The 18,206-nt window shown below is 34.1% G+C and overlaps 1 protein-coding gene across 1 annotated transcript in view; it reads left to right on the top strand.

The window, feature by feature from the left end:
* Window positions 1-9,527: 9,527 nt before the first annotated feature.
* Window positions 9,528-18,206, top strand: part of LOC136270613 (receptor-type tyrosine-protein phosphatase alpha-like) — a 33,014-nt gene continuing 24,335 nt past the window's right edge. The window contains exons 1-2 of the mRNA XM_066068844.1: window positions 9,528-9,626; window positions 15,185-15,412. Coding sequence (XP_065924916.1) covers window positions 9,554-9,626; window positions 15,185-15,412 — 301 coding nt within the window. The 5' untranslated portion in view covers window positions 9,528-9,553. The remainder of the gene's footprint in view (window positions 9,627-15,184; window positions 15,413-18,206) is intronic.

The following is an 18,206-nucleotide window of genomic DNA, read 5'->3' as shown; positions in this document are numbered from 1 at the left end:
AACAGATATGAATTAAAATGAAATTTTACTTTAATACATATCGTAAATATGTTATTATTAAGTTTTAATGCACATATTGGCCGCTAAATAAAATTTTCCTCACTCATAGAGACCGATTTCAATGAAATTTTTTTTAGACCGCGCGTTGGCAAAACTTTTGTTTAAAAATAAATGATTTTATTACAAAATTTGTTTTGATATAAATTGATTAGGATTTGATTATACTATTAAGTAGAAAACTTTGTTTTTGAATATCTGACAGAAATTCCGAAATATTTGGGTGTAAAATGTAGGCGGGAAACGGGCGTTAGCGTTCGCAGTTCTTTATACAACTGTGTCTTAATTGACACTGGCATGGTTAGCCAGCACAATTTTTTTTTGTAAATCTCCATATGCCATCACGCAAATACAGCACATTGGTTTTGTGCACTGATTTCCTCGTTTATGTATGTTCCAATTTAACCTTTCGCTGATAAAATCAGACACCATTAAATTCACTGTTTTCACTATGCAGTGTAAGGAAGACTTGTTTATAATAGTCAGTCATGCACTATTGGTAAAGGTAACGCAGTATCCGTTTTCATGAGAATTATTACTGAGCGATCTCATTTTTTAGAGAGCTCATCGGGCACTGATTAAGCAAGCTCATTGCTGATTAGAGGTTGTTACGGCTCAGATATCACATCTACAGAAAACCAATTATTGAGCATGCAATAATTTCACAATAAAAGCTGCTGAATAGTGAATTCACACTTTTAATTGGTTTACATTGAGTATTTTGATTTGTAAATTCAAAAGTTACACGGGCCTCGTCAAATAGATTTTTATTTTGTTAAACAGTAAATGACCTAAAAATGTGATAAACATAAGGATTTGAAGCAGTGCTAAAATCCTATCTGTAAACAACACGCAGAACGAGTGGGACACATTCATGAACCAAAAAAACAAACAAACAGGGGGAAAAAGGCTGACGGACCCCTTGACGAATTTGTGAAAGGCAGAGACCAGACATCGGGAGCAGAGGAAATTCGGCCGAATCAAGAAACAAGCGACTCTTCTGATATCACGAACAAGGAGCTGAAAGACTCTTTAATAACTAAAGTAGAGGATAACCTCGGTGGACGGCTCACTTCGCTGGAGGCAATGTTCAACGAAAAAATGATCGAAGTTGAGACACGTGTCGGCGAACTAGATGACAGGGTGTCAGAAATAGAGAAAGATACGGAGAAAATCGCTCATTTGGAGTCAAAAATAACTGAACTGAAAGATTATATTATGAACCAAGAAGCCAGATCGAGGAAGTACAACCTCCTGGTTTATGGAATCCCAAAACAGGAAAAAGAAAAACCCCTGGAGGTACTCAACCAGTTCTTACAGAATGATCTTCAGATGGAGAAAGCAGTGGTCGATTCTCTCATTATTCAAAATGCCCACGGCATTCCAAGGAATCCGGACAACAGATACAAAGAGACGGCACCAGAAGCTATTATTGTTAAATTTGCCTGTTTAAAGGACCGCAACATTATTCTAGCCCGCGTCCATGAAGTTAAGCTGCCAAAAGGAAAGTCGGTCCGTACAGATTTACCTGGCCCATTGAAGAAAATGCGTGCACAGTTGGCTCAAAAGGCCTATCAGCTTCGCAAGGAAGGACTAAAAACCCGAATTATCGAAAAACCTACATCGGTGGAACTTCAAGTCCGACGTACAACAGACAACAGATGGTCCAGGTACGACATGTGATAGTGCATCTCAGTGATTGTCATATAATTGTTAGCCTACGTTAATATCTGGTTATTTTTGTGACTAGAACATGTTGCCTAAGATTAATTAATTACGACATGTGATAGTATATCTTAGTGTCGCATAATTGGTATTGAAAAACCTCTAACATGTGTTAGCCTATGTTAATATCTGGTTATTTTTGTGACTAGAACATGTTGCCTAAGATTAATTAATTACGACATGTGATAGTGTATCTCAGTGTCATATAATTGTATTGAAAAACCTCTAACATGTGTTAGCCTATGTTAATATCTGGCTAATTTTGTGACTAGAATATGTTGCTTATCAAAGATTAATTACGACATGTGATAGTGTATCTTAGTGTCATATAATTGGTATTGAAAAACCTCTAACATGTGTTAGCCTATGTTAATATCTGGTTATTTTTGTGACTAGAACATGTTGCCTAAGATTAATTAATTACGACATGTGATAGTGTATCTCAGTGTCATATAATTGTATTGAAAAACCTCTAACATGTGTTAGCCTACGTTTATATCTGGTTATTTTTGTGACTAGAACATGTTGCCTAAGATTGATTAATTACAACATGTGATAGTGTATCTCAGTGTCATATAATTGGTATTGAAAAACCTCTAACATGTGTTAGCCTACGTTAATATCTGGTTATTTTTGTGACTAGAACATGTTGACTAAGATTAATTAACTGCGACATGTGATAGTGTATCTCAGTGTCGTATAATTGGTATTGAAAAACCTCTAACATGTGTTAGCCTACGTTAATACCGTCCATTTTTGTGACTAGAACATGTTGCCTAAGATTAATTATGCATAATTTTGAATGCTTGTCTTCCCCCGCAATGTCCAAGTATCTCATCCTTATAGTGTTTCGCACAATGCTGGAAGAATTTTTTTTATTTACAATTGATTTTCAGCACGCTAGAATGTATGAATGTGTTTTTGTTTATGGGCTTGTACTAAATACTTTGATTGATAATGAGTGAATTTAAGATTTTATCCCTAAATTGTAGAGGGCTCCATGATTTTAACAAACGAAAAGATGTTTTCAAATATTTGCGAGAACAAAAAGCATCCCTGTACTGTTTACAAGATACTCATTGTACTGAAAATGAAAAAAGTGTTGTATATGCACAATGGGGCCTGGATTTTTTAATGAGCCCTGGTAATTCAAACTCAAGGGGAACACTGACCCTTACTAATAATAATTTTGAATATACTGTTTCAAATGTTAAGTCAGATCCCAATGGAAATTACATTGTCTCTAGTATACTTGTTGATAACAAATACTCTCTAACTATTGTAAACTTGTATGGTCCAAATAGAGATTCTCCAGATTTTTTTAGAGAACTCTCTAACATTATTGAAGAATTCAGTGACGATTTTATAATTATGTGTGGAGATTGGAACCTGGTTCAAAACTTCAACCTAGACTGTCATAATTATGTTAAAGAAAATAATTTAAAAAATAAATTAGAAGTCATTAAGCTACAGGAAAAATTTAACTTGGTGGACCCATGGAGAATAAATAATCCTGATGCAAGAACATATACCTGGAGTAAAAAAACACCTATCAAACAAGCTAGACTAGATTTCTTTTTAATATCTGAAGAGTTAATGTCACTTTTACATAGCGTATCAATATTACCCGGTTATAGGACAGATCACTCTATTATTGAATTACAATTAAAATTTAACAATTTTACAAAAGGTAAAGGTTTTTGGAGATTCAATAATTCTTTATTAAGAGACCCCACCTATGTCCAGAAAGTTAAAGATACAATAGCAGAAACTGAATTAGAATATAGGGAACAAGGTAATCCAGTGGAAACCGAGATATCTACATGTATTGATGATGACCTATTTTTAGAGATTTTATTAATGAAGATAAGACAAATTACTATTTATTATGCTAGTAAAAAGTCTAAGGAACGGAAAAAACAAAAGGAGCTCCTTGAAAGACAAATTAAATTTACACAGGATCTATTTAATACATATCACCTAATTTCCTACGCCCAAGCCCTTTCTGATTTTCAAGATGAATTAGAAAAGATTAGAAAATATGAATTGGATGGACTTTTACTACGTACTTATTGTAAATGGATTGAGAATGGTGAAAAGCCAACAAAATACTTTTGTGCCCTTGAAAAAAGAAATTATGTAAATAAAAATGTTACAAAATTAATCAATAGTAAAGGAAAATGTATTGTTGAGCAAAATGAAATCTTGACTGAAATTAAAAAGTTCTATCAAGTTCTATACAAAAACTATGATGATCAAATAGAAGACATAGATCTTAATGACCTTTTCACACAATATAAAATACATATACCAAACGTTAATGAAATGGAACAACAACTCCTTGATAATAACATTACCTTATCTGAAATATTGTGTTCTCTTAAGAACATGAAAAATGATAAAACCCCTGGAACTGATGGTTTCACGACGGAATTTTTTAAATTCTTCTGGATAGACCTGAATAAATATATATTAAAATCCTATCAATGTAGTTTTAAGAAAGGATATTTATCAATAAGTCAAACCCGAGGAATTATTTCTATTATTCCAAAAGGAAATAAACCAAGAGAACAATTAAAAAATTGGCGACCAATTTCACTACTAAATACAACATATAAAATTTTATCTGCTGTTCTTGCTAATAGAATGAAACCTCTCCTTTCTTCTCTTATACATGAAAATCAAAAAGGTTTTTTGAAAGGGAGATACATTGGTGAAAACTCAAGACTCCTATATGATGTTATTCATTATTGCAACGAGAATAAGGTCCCAGGACTTGTCCTTCTTATAGATTTTGAAAAAGCTTTTGATTCAGTTTCATGGAGTTTTATGTTTAAAGTACTTCATTTTTTTCATTTTGGGGAAATCTTTATAAAATGGGTCAAAATATTATTTTCAAAAGCAAGTCTTTGTGTTATTCAAAATGGGTTTTTTTCTGACTTTTTTGAGATTGGAAGGGGATGTAGGCAGGGTGATCCAATTTCACCATACTTGTTTATTCTATGTGCCGAAATAATGGGTATATTGATCCGAAGTAATCTCAATATTAAAGGTATAGTTATAACAGGGAAGGAATATAAACTACTACAATACGCAGATGATACTGTTTTACTATTAGATGGTTCAAAAAAATCATTAAAAAATGCCTTATCTCTTATTGATCAGTTTGCAAAATACTCAGGTTTAAAACCCAATTATGATAAAACATTATGTGTTAAAATAGGTTCACTATCAAATTGCAAGCAAAATATACTCCCAGAGGTTAATAAAAGATGGTCCCAGGAGCCGTTTACAGTTCTTGGTATAACCTACTGCATAGACCGAAACCCTATAGCCATGCATGAATTGAATTTTTTACCTAAACTATGTGAAATGAAAAAACTTGTTGCTTCTTGGTCGAAACGTCTGTTAAGCCCAGCTGGAAAAATAACTGTAATAAAATCTATTATTTTGCCAAAAATTATCCACTTAATTATTGCTCTTCCAAATCCTCCGTCTTGTTATATGAAGGAGTTAGAACAACTTTTTTTCAATTTTATATGGAATAATAAACCTCCAAGAGTGGCAAAAAAATGTATCACACAAAACTATGAAGATGGTGGACTTAGAATGATAGATCTAAACAATTTATGTACAAGCTTAAAGATCACATGGATTCGTAGATTTCTAAATTATACTTCCTCTTGGAAATCACTATTACTCAGTACGTTGCCAAAAATTGAAAACATTTTTTTGTATGGAAATATGTTTACAAAAGTTTTGTCAAGTTGCTGTACAAACCTGTTTTGGAGAGATGTATTTGATGCTCTATTTAAATTTAGGAAAATTGTTGAAACCGAAGTGTCTGAATCTGTTGTTCAATCAATCTGGTATAATGAAAATTTTAAAATTAACAACAATTTTTTTTTTTTATGAATGCTTGGCTCAAAAAGGTGTTCTGTATGTATATGATTTTTTTAGTACTAATGGTCAAATACTGCAATATGAAGATTTTTGTGATAAATTTGATGTACTGATTCCATTTACAACCTATTATGGTATTGTCAACAATATTAAAATGTTAAAACTGCCCTACGATGTAAATACAATTATGTTCAACAATCCATATTATCCAGTTTTCTTAAAGCCAATTCTCAAAAACATAAAGGGTTCAAAAGAGATATATGATATAATCACAGGTACATCCTGGGAAAAACCAAAATATGAAACTAAATGGGAAAATGAACTTAACCTTGATGTAGACAGATTTTGGTGGAAATTACATAACCGTGCAATTTTTAAGATATCCACAGATGTACAAATTCAATGGTTTCAATACAGAATTGTTCACAGAATTTTAACTACAAATGTATTTTTGAAAAGAATTGGAATTGTGCAATCTGATTTATGCTCTTTTTGTGACCTTTATCCTGAAAACTTGTCCCATATATTCTGGGAGTGTACTTATGTTGAAGAACTATGGAATTCTTTTTTTGAGTGGATTAATGATCAAACTAATATGATGATTGATGCCAATATTGTTGATATTTTGTTTGGTAAACTGTCAAAGCACAAAAATATAATCAATCTTTTGATTATCTTAGTAAAACGCCATATTTATAAGAAAAGAAATAACAAAATGTTACCGTCATTCGAAGGCTTAAAGAGAGAAATACTGTATTATAGAAATTTAGAACATTATATGTATAAAAAAAAATAACAATGAAGACAATTTTTATAAACGATGGGATATTTTCTCTTCCCTTCAATAAGTGTCCTCTGTTTTAATTTACACTTGGGATACTCTATTTTTTCCAACTTCCGCTTTCTTTTTTTCTTATTTTTAAATTTGAACAATCATAGTATATATAGTTACTCTGTGTACACAACCATAAACACTGGATGAATGTGTGTGTATATGCAAAAAATGTCCTATGTACAGCTTTTTTCACAATGATATTGTAAATTTGATGACTTCAGGGCCTCCCAACCCTGACATCAAATAAATGTTTAAGTTGTCTGGGACAATAAAATATTTAAATTAAAAAAAAACAAAACAAAAACAAAAAAAAACAAACAAACTAATGACCGTCTTTCGCGCACTGTTACGTATTTTTTTCCTTGAAGCAACCAGCTGCTTCAAACATCGCCATAATGACATTGTAATTGGTATTCTTTCATTTGGATTGATTTATTGACTAAGCTTTCTCAAGAAGTCTTAAAATACCAATGTGGAATGTGCACCTGGGCTTTTCATCTGCAATGGTAAATGTTGGCAAACTTTTTTGGAAAATAACCGAAGAAAATACGAACTATAACATGCATGAAAAATGCACCATCAAAAACACTCAAATGCCAATCTATTCAACATGTATGGATATGGGGGTTTTTTTTATCAATAATTATGCATAGGCGTCGGAAACGGGGGGGGGGGGCAATTTTTCTTTTGCAAAGATAGGCATAATCATAATTAAGGATGACGTTTACTCAGAATGAAAAAAAAATTCCACTGATGATAATAAAAAACCAACTACTGTGTGATGTAGACCTTACATGGTAGTGTTATTCTTCACTTTCAAATAAGTAGGTCAATGACCTACTTTTTGAGTTAATGGCCATTGAATATTTTTTGAAAATTTAAGAAAAATCCATAAAAAATTTACTCTATGATTGAGATTTTCTTAATTGTGAAAATAATACAAATTGTTTAATTCTTTGACAAATGAAATACAGTTTATGAATGGTAGTGACATTAAATAGATACAAAGAATTAAGTTTTCATTCAAAATTTTTTAGGGTATTCTAGTCCGAATTTCCTTTATCAGTTTTCAAATTACTACCCATTTTTGATTCAATATAACAAAAAACTGAATGATGATAATGCTAAAACATTTATAGTATTAAACTAAGTATAATGACATTTCTCTCCTGGCATAAAATTAATATGAGGTCAATGATCAAAATTTTGAGATATGGTGTCTTTTATCATTTTTAAGCATTTTTCAATATTTTTGTAGTGTGTGCCATACGATTATCTAAACGAAAAAGCAAGATAAAACCAACAGAAAATATGCAAAATTATGTTGACTAACAAGTAAAATCTTAACTTTAAATATTATAGTACTGTCAAAAATATTTCAGTGGAAAACAAAATTTGAAAAATTTAATCCGAATTTCCTCTGCTTTGCTAAAAGTCAAACTTTGTCAGAGCCTAATTCCATAATTTAGTAAAAATATCGATTGTTATGTCAATAATAGTTCATTTCATAAATACTTTTTGTATTTAAAACAAATTTTACTCATTAAATTGAACTTTTTAACAATCCGGATTTGAGAACTCAAACCCTGAGTAAACAACGTCCTTAATGAATCAAGCATGTGAGTTTAAAAATTTCACCCTTAATTTTTTTTTAATCCGGAAGAAATTAACTTGAGCAGTAGCTTTATAAGAAAATACTTTATAAATTTTACAATGCCCACCGACGCCTTCCATTGATGCAAACCTTTTACATTTATCCCAGTTCTTGGCTTAGTTGTTCTGTGTCTAAGTAATCTTCTCCAGTTGAGGTTACTTTTTGTTGTACATCACCCCTCCTCGGATTAATTTGTTCAATTCTGCTGCTTATTTCAAACTGATTTTATTTTTAAAGCAATGAATACATGTAACTATCGGACATTTAGCGTCACAGAAAATAAGCGTCTACTATAGTGTCTCTTCGGATAACAGATGTCAGGTTCGTTGACAACGACAGAAACTAGACGACATAAACTATGTAAAGAAATACTGCAAAACATTGAAATCTTTTTCTATATGAAAAGTACAAAAGATTTGCTAAAGGTAGGCTTAATTTAGCTATCTAGACAACAATTCTTGATTATTTTGACATATTAAAGACTTTTAAATGCCAGTGGCGGTAAAAAATAAATATTTAAATGTTTAGAAGTTGAATTCCGATCGTGCATCTCCGATTTTACCTAAGATATTTATATCAATAATATAAGCTGTGTCATCATCCGTCAAACTTTAATATGTGTAAAAATGTTAAAAAAGTAATCTATTGGCAAACTAAGTTGGTATTTTAAAAAGTAACACCGTCACACACAATGAATGTCTGATAATAAATCTTTTTATCAATCTTTTCCTTTTTTGGAATCAGATACTAAATAACAATCAGATACACGAGAGGAAAGATCCGCAAATTATACAATGGACAATTTAGACCACGTAGCGATGAGGAAGGTAAAGCTCGTGTTCATTTAACACAAATATCGTCATCTTACACTATGGTATACACTAAGTGAAAAAGTGGGTCACCAGTTGTTTTTGAAATAGATCTTTATAAATAAAAATATAAGAATATGCGTACACGACAACCGTTTAAAATGGTAATGTTGCATTTACAACACCCATCACTTCAAAACTTTGAGGCTGTACAAGAAGCATAGCCACATCAACACCACAGACCTCCTTTTTCGGTCTATCAGACTACGTATAATCGTTTAGCTTAATTGAAACATAAACGAAAGGTGAATTTGTTCAAAAATTTCCGCGGTCATATTACACCCAAGTATATCTTAAATAATCTCATGGCTTTATATATTTCATGTGTTTGCAATGATTTAAATTTGATATGGAAACACATGGCTAACCACACAACAGAGTCCTGTGCAGTCGAGCATTAAGCTTATCTCGTACCCGATTATTTAAAAAAAAACACGGTCGCATTAAATTACCGACCGTGACGCTGAATATCTTTACTTACTTCCTGGTTGTTAGTAATCTTGATCGACCATGAGTGGTGCAGCCTGGCTAGTCTGCTGTGTCTTGGCAATACTACAGTCCATATATTTTGTCTTGGCATACGGTAAGATACATTTGAATATTTTTTTCTGGTATTAGTTGATTTTGATATCATTGCTAGCCTGTTACATCGTCCTTCATGTTTGTATCAGAAACAATTATCAATTGTATCAAATCCCAACTAAAGCTACTTCTATTTAAATGTGTGTTCATTCTTACATATTATGAAATGCTTTCTTATATATATCTAAACAACATCTATGGAAGTATACAGTCCTCTTCCTTTTTAATTCCTTAATCTTAAACATATACCCTGTGAACCAAAATTAGTCACAATCAGTTCATCGACATCGTCGCTAGCCAAGGGTTTTCGGTCCATTTTGCTCCCCATAAACCCTTGGCAGATTTCATTACGAAAACTCGGTGACAAGCTCCGTTTTATGATTGGCTGCAGTTGCGAGTAGCTGATCCAATTGCAGTGCTTGTAAATATAAACTTTAAAAGAAAACACATATGTGATCTTTGGTAAAACATTCGGTGCCTTTAATAACACAAGTTGAGACACAAGTTCTCGAGTACAGTGCCTCCCAAACGATGGTCTAACCAGGTCGTTTTAAAAACCTATATATTTTACTAGGATTGAACATAGTACTTTTACAAACGCGTGATAGCATGGGAAGTAAACATGGCGAATGTAGAAGTTGCCTATACCATTAGTATATACGTTCCTGCTTATGGTTAGTTCAATGAGCTGCGTTTTATTTAATTTCTTTGGTCCGCAATATTCACGACAACGATGCCTGGTTTTATGGCATAAAAGCTTTCATATAAATTGTCGACTTTTTCACTCCCGGTACAGGTCCTTACAAAACACTATGAATAAAACATTCCGTGCTTTCCATAGGTTATAACTTAATTCGTAATTAATATCATCGTTTATTATGTTCCGATATTCGGTAGTCAACATGTTTTCAAGTTGTATTAATGCCATGATGTGTATATTACCTGTTGTTTAATTCGATTAAAATGTAAATATGTAAGAGGCGCAACTCAAATTGCTCTCTAGATAGCGCCACCACATCACCGAGTTTTCGTAATGAAATCCGCCAAGAAAGTAAACAATCTGTTTGGGTTGCAAGTAATGTACAGTAGAGTTGAAACTTGATTGTAAATAAATGCTTGATATCTATATCATATAAATCCAGTAATGTCAATATTGATTTTTTTTACTTTAAAAAGCTTCGGAAAATTAAAACAAAATCTTTTGTTCCTATTTTTAAACCTATGGATAAAGTCTTCAAATGAGATATCGATGGGTCTTAGAGGGAAGAAATCAATTGAAAGAAGTTATTCAAAATTGTTTATTTTTAAAATTAAACCACTTTGCATTGGACACTTAAACTGGTCGCAACTTGAATGCTGGACAAGAGGCCTTTTATAATCAATGTTTTATTTACAGTTTTGAGTACACTGTCTAATGCACAAAACATGCACAGTTTATTGCTACAAACGTACAATGTTATTGTGCAAAAAATCCCTACTCGTTCTTATATTTGATTAACAATTTCACAGCTAAATAACAACAGCTGTGTATCTTCGACTAACTTACATGCATCACATACTAGTAGTAAAGATACATTCCTATTCCACTTATTATTGTCAAATCTTTGTTTACAATAAAGTGTAGTAGCTTACAGTTAAATTCAGCAATATTATTTTCATACATTTCTTTAATTTTAGGGTTATATATTTTTCCCAGTTGAAATTTATAGTTTCAAGATAAAAAAGCTTTTCCCACAATGATTGATATAATGGGTAATGAAATTTTGTAATAACTAGTATAGAAAAATAAAAGTTGCTATTCAAAGAATGAGTAGACAACTCAGTGTACATTGTTTTTAAATTAAAAAAATCACCATTACATGTATTTTTACATGTTTAGCATTTGAAAAGTTAAATAGTTTCATACATTCCTTCATTGCTTGTTTAAGCATTACATATTCACATAAAATTTTATGAATAAAATGGTGTATTAAGTTTTTTTAAGGGTACCCTATCCCTGAATATTGCAAATTGATTTCTATCATAGTGGTCTATATTTACATCAGTAAGTTGAAGTTCTCGTTAGCTCAGTAGGTTAAACCGCTGGCTATGTGTCACAGGCTTTATTTTGTGCCCTTGTTCGATTTCATCTATGGGCATACGTTTTCTTTTTTAAAAATAAACGGCATTTACAAACATTGTTTTATTTTTACGCAGAATTGTGAGTTTTGTACATTTTACTTCGATTTTTTTCCATAAATGCAAATATATATATATATATATATATATAAAGCACAGAGAAATTCACCTTTTTTGGAGCTCCACCTCAGCCCCGGCCGGGGCTTGAACTCACGACCTCTGGAACCCATTCTCCTAGCAGTGAGCGGTTAAACGACAATTTGAGAGGATCGGGACGATACACATTGCATAGATATATACATATAATAAGCACAAACATTGCAATAACTCTCAAATTGAGAGATATCTGCCCATAGTGAATGATAAAGATATACATAAAGCACAGAGAAATTCAAATATATATATATTGACTGGGGTTGAGGGCAACATTGATTATATTAGCCCCCGAGGGACGAAATACTGCCCGACGCGAAGGGGAGGGCAATATTTTCGTCCTAAGGGGGCTAATTCTAATATAATCAATGTTGCCCGAAAACACAGTCAACATTTGTTTTGTTATATGAAGAAACAAACCAAAATTTAAGAAAGCAATTGAAAACAGATCGCGGTAATTGTTTCAGCTCAACAAAGAATTCACGAATTCAATTTTGTGCAAAGTTAATTTCCAAAATATCCTCATCATCAAACGGTCACTGGTGATATTCCGCCGACTGTAAGAATTAACATACAGATGTTCTACCTGATTTTACTTCAAAGTAATTCGCAAACCCTTATATCCGTTATGACAGCAAACCGTCGCATTACGCGTCCGTTTTTTACTTGCCTTGACTGACTTTATATTTTGACGTAAAAAATGGACAAAACTTCGAGATTTGTTACTTTTATCCTTCATATTTCATAGAAAATGGTTGTTTAAAACATGACCTTTCATTATGTCTACCAAAACATAATAGTATAATTATAACAGTTTAGGCAATTTGGAGTATAATTGCTGATCATAGAGCTCGAAAGAAAGTTGCACTGTATTAGAAAAGATATTAAGACCAAATTAATAACCAAATAATAATCGTTTATTATTTGTATCACGTGGATTTTTATTGACAGTAATTGACACGTGCTGAAAACAACAAGATTTTTGTCCGACTACGGTCTCCATGGTATACGAGGTAAAAGGGACCCTCTAAACGGAACACATCATCACTTTTCGATAATTTATTAATGGTTTACCTATTTCAGTTCATTTTAAAATTAACATATATAAATATGTCAAATAACCCATCAAGCGGCCTCACTTACAAAAATGAAGTAACTCCTATGATAAACACGCAGAATACATGCTTACAAAATAAAAATTCTATTTTTAAAAAAAAAAAAACTTTGAACAATTATTACCCGGATGAAGACATATTTTTACCAACAAACGTGTCCAGGGAAATCTTCGCGAGCCCTGCATGTGTTTTGTTTACTGTAAATACGCATGCGTAATAGTATAGAATGCTGAACCCCGTAACACTTTGCGATGTAAATATTTATGGGTTCTTCGTAATTATTAATTTGAAGATTTATTTCATGGAAAAATTTGTAATTTTCTGAAAGTTTATACAATTATGAGTAGTACAAAAATGCCTTACCCGACCGGGGTTTTTTTCAAGTCGTTTTCTTAATAAGATGCGACGTACTGTCTCTTTAAGTTTACCTGTGTCATTGTCTCGGATCAACCGTGTCTGAAGTCATATTACGTAATCAAAAAAAATGAAATAAAATAATGAACAAAAATCTGTCCGTGCAAGTGTTTATCAATATGTCGTAATCATTGGTAAAAAGAGAACAGCAAATTTTGAAATCCTTTAAAAGGCAATCTGACTGTCGGTCACACCAAGCTGCGTCCCCACGGCGTGTTCACGGCGTTGTAAAATTCATGGAATCGCCGTAGGATCACAAGGAAAATTAAGAAAAAATGCACAGTTTTATTTGAAAATTTCACAAGTGGAGATGTCACGGCATCCTGACGGCGACCGAGGCGTTCTTACAGAGCTCCCACGGCGTATAACTGCGTTTCCACGGAGTTCTACTTGGCGATTAACTGTGCTCTCACTGAGTCTCCGTCGAGCGCTCATGACGTGCTAGGAGTTTTTACCGCGCGTCCACGGCGTGCTCTGCGCGCTGACTGCGCTCACAAGACATTCTTTACTTCTTGGTAGGTTAATATTAATTTGTACAATTGTATGAGAAACAAACAAGAATTTACAACTAGTAAATAAATAATTGAAAAATTGTTTTGATTTTATGATAAGGTACATTGTAATTGAAAGATAGTTACTTCTAAATAATTTGTGAAGGACTAGGATTAAACTCTTAGTAGTCAGGTCTACAAAAAAGATCCGTTATAAGTTGTTAGAAAACATAGAAAAGATGTGAAAACATCTGATCCAAATGGCATGAATTCCATCTACGTCCATTGATTGGTCTTGGAATATAAGCAAATGCTGCTTTTTACATAGTCATCTACATCCAGTTTGATAATTATTACATCGCTTGCTATTGTACAACAGCCATTTTTCGAGTTTTCGTGGTCTTGATGACAACGCACTAGAAACGCCGTGGGAGCGCGGTATAAACGCAGAAGAAACGTCACGAGAGCGCGATGGACGCAGCAACAGCTCTTTGGAGTCGCTGTGTGAACGCAGTCAAATGGAAAACAACTTGTTCAAACGCTGTAGATGCGCAGTGAGAGCGCGATAGAGACGCAGTGAGATCCCAAAGGACTCCGTGAGGTCTCCGTGCAAGCGCAACTGACTTATCACTGCGTCTACACTGCGATTATCTGTGTTCCTTGAGCGCGTCGACGGAGCTCTCGTGGCTGTTGGAGATTTTACGACGCTGTCACGGCGACCTCACTACACTTCTACGGCATGTTTATCAAAACGGCGAGCCACGGCGCGTACTCTGTGCATGTTCAAAGTGCGCGCCGTCGCATGGCGTTCTTAAATGTTCAAGGCGATCCCACCGCGACGGACGAATATGCCGTTGCGTTGTTACGGCGCTGTAGGAGACTCTACTGCATTTACCTTGGCGTTTTACATTATTTAAGGACGCAGCGGGATCGCCGTGAGAACGCAGCTCCGGTGTGACAGGGGTTTAACAAAATATATAAGGATACACATTTCTGAAATAATTAGATAGGTCAAAACATCCGGGGCCCGTTTCACAAAGATTTCCTAAGATGTTTCCTACGATAAAACTTAAGATATGCCCAAGTTATAACTTAGGAAGTTCCTAAGATGTGTCATAGCTGTTTCACAAAACTTTCTTAGCGTAACACAAATAACTAAGTCTTATCTTAAGATAATTATAATCCACTTTTATATCATTTCGTTAAATATAAACTAATTTCGATTATTTAAATTATTTCCAATTTAGTTTATATTTATTTTTTTTTAGAAAATGTGGCTTTGTTTAAAAATGCATCGCAGCTGCATCCTTACAACAATCCGTCATGGGGAGCAGAGCGTGCTGTGGACGGACAGTATACAGACATGTCTGCTCATGGAGGACAGTGTGTTATATCAGCAGAACATCACTCAACAGCAGAATGGAGGGTAGACCTGGGAGGAGTACTCAGTATACACCACATCTTTATTCAGTACAGGACCGATAATGTTAGATGGAGTAAGTTAGTAAAATAAAACTGTACACTTTAATATGCTTTTGAATATTGTACTTCGAGGGTAGCTAAATCACGTAATTAATTTACAGTTTTGTTTGACCCTGATGCATTATAAAAGACAACAGCAGAACACCAATTGGCGATTTTGGTCATGGCTTATTCATTTTACAAAATTTACCAATAGTTTAAAAACGACCTGCCACCCACTTGGTGCGCAGGTACGTGGCTGTACAATAAACGATATCAAGTGTTCAATCAATGTCAATCAATCATGATAATCAATGCAAACAAATGTTCAAGCAATATAGTATCAACAATAATGAATGCAATCAATAGTTAATGTCATTTATTGAAAATAGTCAATGTAATCAAATGCATAAACAATAATGTATCATATATGTATACGATTAAGGCGGGTTAATGGCTAGGTTAGGCGGACCCTGAGAACAGTTGACCACCTAATCCCAAGCTTTGAGCAGGCCCTAGGAACAGTTGCCTACATCAAAGACGTGAGAAATCCTGCCATGGTGCAAATTCCGCTGAACAGATAGTTCATTCACATTCACTTTGCCAACACTGAGTCCAATCCATTGTTGAAGCACAAGCTGAAGATGAAATAAGCCATGACGAGTTCTTGAATCTTTAAAGTGCCATACATAGTTGATTTTACAGTTGATGCTTGTTGTTTCACCAATTGAAATAAAAAGGATGCTGAACCCGATTATATTTGAGTTTACAAACCCAACTGAAAATAACCAACCAGATTAAAAACAAAATGAATCGTGTTTAGGATTCAAGCTAATCAAGTCTGCTGCTTCTTCTATAAATGAATTTATCCTTATTCCAATACAATTCAGCAAATGCTTCACTATCTGTGACACTTGCACATTATTTTGCAATACAATCAATAAAGAAACCATCATAATGACATCATCTACATCATCATCAACATCAATATTTTCAATTGATTGACACACATCATCATATTCATCTACACTTTTGCACACTTTTGAGAAATGATTCCAACGTTCGGCGTTTGGTACACTGCTTTCCTTTTGCGGGACATCGGGCATCTTTGTGATGGTCGAAACCACAGTTCTGACACTTATCTAGATGCGCGTGCGCTATGTCTTGTCCCCGATGATCGTCTCGTCCTCTATGAGAAGTTCCTCTCCTGTGCGACGGTACTTAGATATGTGAGCGTGAATGTTTTCTCGGCCACATCCCCGATAATGAGGTCTGCCACGAGTCCATACATTGACATCCTTTGGAATGGTAGAATTATCTGTTCCAGGCAGCCCCATCGTCTTCAGCTGCTGCTGCGAGTATTCAAAATTCTGAACAATTTGGATTGTTTTCTCCAGTGTGAGTTGTGCCCCTTCGTTGATCAGTCTCTCTCATCTTAGTTGAGTTTATGCCAAATACAAGGAGTTCTCTAATCATCTCATCTTCTGCTCTACCAAATGTACAGTCTTCAGCTAATAGACACAAGCGGGTAATATATTGCTCCACTGGTCTTGCACCTTTTGTTTCGTTATTGAAAATATATCTCGAAAAGACTGGCTTATGCTTTGGCTGTACGTTTTCTTGAAATGTGCTTCTAGCGATTTACCTTCATCTTCGCTGAGAGTCCATGTATTGTTATTTCTCCTGCCCATAGAAGTAAATATCGAATCTTCTGTGTTTCCTACGAAAGCCGAGAAGGATCATTCGAGATTCGAGATTCAAAATACGAGATTCGAAATACGAGATTCGAAATTCGAAATTCGAGATTCAATATCTAAATTAACCAATCAAATCATGGATCTGAAACCTGTATCCTAGCAACATCAAACTGTTCTAAATAAAGATCATTCGTACATGCTCTTTCCTACAAATAGATGTCTTAATAGCTCTTTTATAGTGGTTATAAAATGGTTAAATTAACATTGATGAATTAACCCCACACAGTATAAACAATTAAATAAGAAATAACACTGTTGGCTTTGCGAATCTAAGTGGTTTTGTTTGCCCTGTATGTATTTCCCCCCGAACAATTTTAACCCGAAGAGTATTCGCCCCACCTGTGTTAAAATCGGCTCGCGAAGAAAGATCTGTTTAATCTAAAAAAAATCCAGATAAGAATAGTGTATTGTAGGGTATGGCAATGCCATTGTCGATATGACAGAGAGAGAGAGAGAGAGAGAGAGAGAGAGAGAGAGAGAGAGAGAGAGGGAGAAACAGACAGACAGACAGACAGACAGACAGACATAGAGAGAGTTTTGTAGTGTCAAATTCAGTTTTGATTTAGAATTTGAAATTGATTTGATTTTTTACAAGCATATATCAGGCACGTAGCATCAGGGGGGGGGGGGGGGGGGGGGGGGCCTGGCCCCCACATTTTCTCGCAGCAACAATTTTTTTAAAATTTACATATAACAAATGGAATTATCATGGAGTTGCCCCCCCCCCCCGCACTTTTTTGGGAGTATGTAAAAAATTGATATTGATATGAAAATAAGGAAATAAGGAGAGAAATTGAAGTTATATACTACGCCAGCCCCCCCCCCCCCCTCCCCCCCCCCCCTCCCCACGGATTATGATTTTGAAGATTTTGGAAAAGTGTAAATTCTCTTCTTTTTTTTCTTTTTTTTTTTTTGCTTGTCAAGATTTTTTGGATGAGTCTGCCCCCCCCCCCCCCACACTTTCAAAAACGATGCTACGTGCCTGTATATAGACAATAATTAAGCCTCTAAAAGGAGAAAAGAGAGGAGGTAGCTAGGGTAGGGCAGACCAACTAGCAAGCTTTAATTTTAA

Source organism: Magallana gigas, chromosome 1 (assembly GCF_963853765.1).
Source record: "Magallana gigas chromosome 1, xbMagGiga1.1, whole genome shotgun sequence".
Taxonomy (NCBI): domain Eukaryota; kingdom Metazoa; phylum Mollusca; class Bivalvia; order Ostreida; family Ostreidae; genus Magallana; species Magallana gigas.
Note: the sequence above shows the minus strand (reverse complement) of the source record. Positions and strands in the feature narration are given on the sequence as shown.